The 7,521-nt window shown below is 46.2% G+C and overlaps 1 protein-coding gene across 1 annotated transcript; it reads right to left on the bottom strand.

Annotated features, from left to right (window-relative positions):
• Positions 1–8: 8 nt before the first annotated feature.
• On the bottom strand, positions 9–7,500 carry RIMKLB (ribosomal modification protein rimK-like family member B; the record flags this gene model as incomplete). The annotated part of the gene is made up of 4 exons (XM_008942670.1): positions 9–301; positions 1,609–1,812; positions 5,173–5,259; positions 7,269–7,500. Coding segments are annotated over 4 exons (816 nt in total), but the record flags the coding sequence as incomplete, so codon positions are not given.
• Between the last annotated feature and the right edge of the window lie 21 nt (positions 7,501–7,521).

Here is a 7,521-nt window from a genome sequence, read left to right as displayed (position 1 = left end):
AGCTCGGGCTCGCTGGTCTCGCTGGCCGTGGACACGACGGAGAGCAGGGACATGCGCCGCGTCAGGCGCCCGGGGGCCAGCAGGGAGGCGGCGTAGTCCGCTATGATCCCGGCCACGTCCAGGTTGCACGCCTTGTCGAAGGCTATGAACCCTACGTTCGCGTTGGCCTCGCAGACGTAGAAGGAGCCGTCGTCCTTCATGAGCAGGTCGATGCCGCACACGTCCATCCCCAGGATGTTGGACACCTGCACTGCCAGCTGCTTGCCCTGCTCGCTCAGCGAGCACATCATCCCCACGCCGCCTGCAACAAGAGGGAGGAAAGGTGCTGGCTGCAGCCTGCAGCGGTGCACAAGGCAGGCTCCTGTTCACGGGGACTACTAATGAACTTGCAACCACAGCGGGATTTCAGAATTCTCTGACCTGCCAGAGGGAGGTGAAGACTGCAGCTCGCTTAAGAAACGGTTCAAGTGCTGACTTTTTAGGCAAGAAAGGTATCATACATTTTTATGATCCTGGGATACTAAAAAGATGACCTAACAAACCACCCTGGTTCCTTCCAAGGTAGAGCTTCCCATCTATATTTGTAAGGTATCTTTCAGCAAAGTTAAACTTGGGAAGGCTGTAATAAATAGCTATAAATGAGGGGGGTGGGGGCTAAGATTCATCATCTGCTCACATCCCCCTAAGCTTGTTGTCTGTAAAGCATGAATTAGGAAGCACTTGTATCTGAACCTCAGCTGGTCCAGTTCACAGTCCATCATCTCAGTATTAACCCACTCAGGCTTCACCTATCACAACACTTAAGCTTAAAAAACCACACTAATAAAAACCCAAAATAACATTTAGCAGAAAAAATCTTTCATGCTGTATTTCCTCAGCATCAAGTAGTAACTAAAACTTCCCAGGCATTTTGACTAACCAAAACTCTACTCCTCATGAACACATTTTAATCTCATCCCTGCTCAGGCTCAACAGTTCCAGCCAGGCAACCTCACCCCTCCTTCCTCCTCCTACCCCCAAACCCACCCTGTCCTACACCCAAAGCCATGCAGACACTCCGTATACCGAGCATGCTACAGTCAATCCAGGAGCCTTCCTCTTCCTCCCAGCCAGTCTGTGAGGGAAAAGGCTGCAGGGAGGAGCCTGACAGAATTAGAGCAGCACAGCAGCTGCACAACGCAGACCAACTGTTTACTGCTTACAACAGCTGCCTGTCCTAACACCCTCTTTCACCCTGGCTATCTCCTCCACCTCTCCTCGTCCCATCTTCTCTCTTCCTTCTTTTTCTGTCCCTCTGAACAGGACAAAATGAATGATAACATAGCATAAAACTACTGCTGTCACTACTACATCAGCTGCTTATCTGTGCTCCTGAAACTTTCCTTTATTTCATCCCTCCATCCATCTAACACTCTGGGCAGAGATTGTCCCTCATGTCTGCTCAACATTCATCTCACTGAATCCTCGCTCCTGCATTTCCTCTGTAAAGCCCCAGGAGCAAGCACAGCTAATACAAAATAAAGCCTGCAGCTTGTTTCGGTGTAGTTTGTGATTTTTTTGAGCGCACTGGAAACGTGTGATGGGAACTCTGCAGGCTGCCTCTCCTACCCAGGGAGCAGTTGCTCTGCATCCTGCCGTCCGTCGAGCAGCGCAGCATGGTGCCCACCACGCGGCCGCCCACCACGATCACGCGCACGTCCTTCCCGTGGGACTCCTTCACGTATTTCTGGAACAGGTAAGGGGCGTCGTGACGGATCAGGTGGCTCAGGTCTGCCAAGTGGTGCTTGTCTCGTGCCAGGAACACAGCTTTACCTGCGTGGAGAGAACAACACCGGAAGATTGGAAGAAGATAGCGGTGTAAGCTGCGTCAGTGACTCAGGGTGTGAAACCAGCGTGCTGCCCATCCTCACAGGCCTCAGCTCTGGCTTATACCCACTGGCAAGTTCTCCTGTGGACAGCAGTGTTCCACTGCTTCAGTGCTTCTAAGTGTTCAAGTACTGACAGAGCTGAGGAGCCACAGGAGAAGTTAAAAAAAAAAAAGAAAAAAAGAAAAATAAACCAGCTTTAGATAAAGGAGGTGGCCTTGTAATTTCAACTCCTTTTGGTACAAGTCCTTAAGGAGAGAAAAAAGGAAGAAATACTCAAAAAGCAGCAGAAATTTAATTAGCAACACAGTTTTATTCATCCAAGAGAACTGGACCCACAGAGTACAGCTTTGATGCACAGGAACCAATGGCATGAAGCTGCTGAACTGTGAACTCACTCGTTTGCCTCTGCAGAACCAACCACCTCTCTGCTGGAAGCTGCTGAGAGCTGCTCTTCCCAGTGCTGACAAGAGCTCCCAACTCAAGAATGGGGCTTTGCAGTGGAATAACTATGTTCAGAGGACATACTAGACCCCACAGTATCCAAGATAACTTAGCAGAAGATTCCACAGACATAAAATCAATGGAATGCACTACAATTTGAAAAAAAAATGAAAAAAAAGCCAACCCACTCCTGTTTAGGTATCACCAGCTTTTCTGCAAACAAACATCTCAGGCACTTGTTTTTTTTAACCTAAAACGTACAATTTTGTTCCACCTCATCTCTAGAGCACAGCAAAGAATTCTTTGTTCTTTTGCAATTTTACTAATTCTGCTGAAAGTCACTCCTGAAGCAGACTCTGCTACTTTCCAGCTCACTTCTAGTCTCACGAGTTGGCATCCCTTTCTATTTTAGCAATGTTCCTCTTTCTTCAGGACTCTCTTATGTGACACATCAGATTGATGTTTTGCAATAGGCTCCACATTTTTTTAATGGCAGAATTGTCAGTTACACTGCAGTGTTAACAGAGTACCAAAATCAGCTGATAAACCACCTATCTTAACTAAGAGAACACAAATGCAGCAGCAGCAGAATGAGGAGAAACAACATGTGGAGAATTCCACCAAGTGCTTCAAAGCCCAAGTGGAGCAGCCTCTGCTTTGTCAGGATTTAGGGTCTCTGTAACACAGAACACTGCTTGAGGAAGATGGAATGTCTCACTACAGAGAGTATCAGGATGCAGGCCTAAAAACCAGGACAGGAAAGCCAAAACCTTCATGTGCATTTCTCCCATTTCCCAACTTCAGCTTTCCCACAGGCACTTGGTAATCTAAAATGGCATAGGAAGAATGCTGCTTTGAAAGGGATTGGCTTAGTTCTTGGGAATCATGCAGCATCGTGGCATCTTGTCAAAAATGAGATGCACATCTGCTGCAGCAGCAAACTGCAGAACATCAGCCTAGAAGAGTATAACTTTTATTCATCAGCCAGTTCCTATGACCATGGACCTGTTGGAGCAGGTCCAGAGGAGGGCCATGAAGATGGTCAGAGGGCTGGAGCACCTCTCCTGCAAGGACAGGCTGAGAGAGTTGGGGTTGTTCAGCCTGGAGAAGAGAAGGCTCTGGGAGAGCTTATTGTGGCCTTCCAGTATCTGAAGGGGGCCTACAAGAAAGCTGGGGAGGGACTTTTTGCAGGGGCTTGTAGTGACAGAAGGGGGGTTAATGGCATCAGACTGGAAGAGGGTAGATTTAGATTAGAGGTGAGGAAGAAGTTCTTCACTGTGAGGATGGTGAGACACTGGCACAGGTTGCCCAGGGAAGCTGTGGTTGCTCCATCACTGGAGGGGTCCAAGCCCAGGTTAGATGGGGCCTTGCACAACCTGCTCTAGTGGGAGGTGTCCCCGCCCATCCTGGAGGGGTTGGAACTAGATGATCTTTAAGGTCCCTTCCAGCCCAACCCATTCTATGATTCTGTGTTTGCCTGTTTGGGTTCATTTTAATACAACTTGCAAATGGCTGTTCTTCATTTGAAAAAGGTTCCTCAACCTTCTTAGTGTGGAAGGATCTATACTGTGCATAAATCTACATTAAAATGCCTGGAATTTAAAGTACTCTAAAGGCAAAACTTGTAAACAGAGATTTACATGAATTCTGGCTAAAAAAGGGTGAAGAAAGTAAACAGCTGCAAACCCTGTAACTACTCACTAGATGTTAACAAGTGGCTGTGTCAAGTTAAATCTATAGTCTCAGATACTCCACAGCTGTCAAATTCAGCATGCTGCAAACTCTAACTCAGCTTCACAGCTCCACAAGCACTTCAGAGCCATATAAGCAAGTATTAGTACCAAAAGAAGCAGGTCTGATCTTCCTTGAGCCCAGCCTTTTGCCCTCATTCTTCCCTTACATCGACACAAGCGTTTGTGTGAGTGAATGACAGTTTGTGTAAGGAATTAAGCCAAGGAAAAATAATCCATCTAGATTTATCCAACATCAGGTCCAGAATCCACTTAGTACATGGTGACAGAAACAGTCACACCAGCAGAGGAGATGCACCAGAGCAGCACAGACTGGGAACAAACAGGGAGTAAGAAGGAAAAGGTGCTGTCTTTCTGTCGTGCTTTAGTTTCAGGCAGCTGCTGGTTTATGGGCTTAAACTTTGCTTTTAGTCTCTTCCTACTTCTAGTATTTATTAAATTTAAAGTAAATTAAAAACAGTGCACAAGTAACCTCTGATACTGATTTTAAACCTGGTTTCCTTCAGTAGTTCACTATCAAACATGAAACAAAATTTATGTGCCGTTTCATATTCAACACTTAGAACAAAAAACCAGTAAAGAACAATTTCATCTGAACCTGCTGTATTATCACCAGCACTGTTGGAGATATTCTTCTGAAAAATAGAGATCCAGTTTGACAAACAATATGAGTTTTTATTGAAATCAGAACCCTAATTATAGACAAAATCAAGTAGAAAAAGAGTCACATTAAGTCTGAATCAACAAAGATTCCATTTCTTATGCCTGTTTAGAAACATCCCTAAAATCCATGTAGGCTTCTCTCCACTTCCCTAAGGCCAAACGTGTCATTATTCCAGTTCAAAGCTTTCCTCACAGAAGCCATCAATGGACCACAATGTTTGAACCCCTACCCCACCTGCTATTGCAAGACTAGGCTCTACTAAATCTGCTCCCAGCGTTGCAACCCACTCAACATTCAAGAAGATGAAGGGTGGTAGAGTTTAGAGGTACCACAAAGAGGTCCAACACCTAAGAGGAGACCTGCTTAGCTATCAGCCCTTGAAATGAGGAAAATCTTGAGGAGTGCTGCTCAGGGTACTCCTTGCCCTCAGCCCTGACCTCACACCCACCTCGGTGACCCCGTGTGTTCTTCACCACCATAGGGAACTCCAGCACTTCCGCCTCATCAATCATTTTGGCAAAATTCTCATGACCACCTGGCAAAAAGAAAATCAACAACATTATGTGCCACCAATCTGGTGTGGCCAAATTGGGGATGTAATTGCCATGCAATCCTCCCACCCTTAGAGCTTAGATAATGCAGAAAAAACTTATCAGTTAAGAGGAACTTGGTCATGGAGCATGATCAGACTTTGAAGGTGTTTGTCATCTGTGGGACACTACCTCCTATTTCCTTTGAAATGGAAGACACAAGTTTACAAAGGCCTCTTGATCACGACCCCAAAAAGCTCAATCCAATCTTCCAAATGCGAATGCCCCGATTCTACCGTCTCCTTCCCATTTATCCATTTTACTTTATCAACTTTTCAAACATCTAGCAGGAAAATAGCACAGATGTAATACCAGTAACAGTTCTATCCAGACTACTAACCAGGAAAGCAACATGGAATACAAAGACAAGGCATAACCCAGAGAGCAGCAGCAACCCAAATCTTGCCAATCCACCTCCCCCCTTTCCAAGGTTTAAGTCTCCTGCATCTCACTCTCCATATTTCCTGAAGTAGAACTTCAACCTTTTTGTCTCATTGCATCTGTAAGGACCTTAACAGAGTAGCTTTTAATGACAATTCACGTTATTAGGGTTGAGACTTCAAGGTTATTTGAATTCAGTTCAATTCACAGAAGGCTGACCACAAGTCAAAGAAATACAGAAGAGACAGTCAGCTGAGAAAGGGATGAGACTCCTCTAACAGCATGTGTAGTGAAGTGCAGCAGTCAAGCCAAGACACTGCTCACAAAACCAGCAGCAGCCATCACTGCCCTGCCATGGATTTTAGTGTGTCATGGAATAACAGGTCATTCAGCACCTCCTGCTTCTCTGGGCAAAGCCAGAGCTCACCACTAACTTCAGACTTATGTTAAAGGAAGGAAAAAAAAAAGTCATGCTTCTGTCAAATTACAGAGGCAGGCATTAAAAGAAGTGGCAAGAAGTTATGAGCAAACAAGACATGTTCTGCAAGTACCCCACCATTCATGGTCACCCCTCCCCTCAAGAAATTAAAACCTCACTCCTTTCCCAAAGAGCTAGAGCAACCACATCTGTGAAGAAAGGGTATGTCTCTTCTCCAATGTGTTTCCACAGCAGTTGATGGAAAGAGGAATTCATCGTAACTGATGGAAAAACATGGTTCTGTTTTTGCCAAGTTTGTATTTTTGTCAAGTTCCTACTAAAAAAAGCCTAGCAGTGCAACCACACAGGGCAGGAGGGCACTGCTATTTCCACCAGGGAAAGGAGGGCTGAGAGCTATTGTCAATTCTTTAATAGATTGTAATTAAAGGCAGAAATAGCATCAGGGCAGCTCAGACAAAGGGTTCCTCTGATCTAGCACTCTGTCAGGAGCAACAGACTTCAGATATAGGCAGAAAAAACATAATTAACTGTTCGGGTGGGAAACAAACCCAAAACAACCACTACAGGTTGAACACAAGGGCCAGGACTCTTTTTGTCTTTTCACAATAATTAATATATTTGCAGATACTTCTATTCATAAAAAGTTTTAACAACCTTTCAGGTCTCAGCAAAGATGTCACAGGATCTTTACAGTATCCTGTGACATTTTTTTGTCTTTTCACAATAATTAATATACTTGCAGTTACTTCTGTTCATAAAGAATTTTAACAGCCTTTCAGGTTTCAGCAAAGATGTCACAGGATCTTCACAGTATCCTGTGACATGGAGTTCCCCAAGTTTGTGTATGTTTTGAGCAACTGGAAAGGAGCTCAAAGCATTTTAGTAGTAGCAGCCCAAGTCAGTTGCTTGGGAGGCTGAGGCACAGTTGAAGTGCCCTCCCCAAAGCATCCCAGCTCATCACCAGAATCTGAATGCTGAGACTTTCATTTCCTTTCCTGACCACTGAACACGTGTCTGTGGGACCAGACTCACGCTCCTTAATTCCATGGACTCCCAAAACTCGACTCCCACCTACACGCGGAAGGTACAAACTCGGGTAGGCCGCCAGGCCGGCGCCCGGGCCCCGGCCCTTACCATAGGAGAAGGTGTCTGGCAGCGGCACGCCGTGGCCGGCGAGCTCCTGGAAGGTCCAGAACTTGTTGACGCAGTTGAGGATGGCCTGGGGGCGGTTCATCAGGCGGCAGCCCATCTTCTCCAGGTGCCGCAGCACGGTGATGTCGCTGTCGCTCTGCACCCAGGGCGTGGGCACCCGCACCACCACCACCTGCGGGTACGCCGTCACCAGCTCCCCGTTCACCCGCAGACCTGGGCAGGGGGGAGAGAAGAG

The sequence above is a fragment of the Merops nubicus genome, unplaced genomic scaffold (assembly GCF_000691845.1).
Source record: "Merops nubicus isolate BGI_N331 unplaced genomic scaffold, ASM69184v1 scaffold21086, whole genome shotgun sequence".
Lineage (NCBI taxonomy): Eukaryota > Metazoa > Chordata > Aves > Coraciiformes > Meropidae > Merops > Merops nubicus.
The sequence above is the reverse complement of the archived record's forward strand: the minus strand, read 5'-3'. Positions and strand labels throughout refer to the sequence as shown.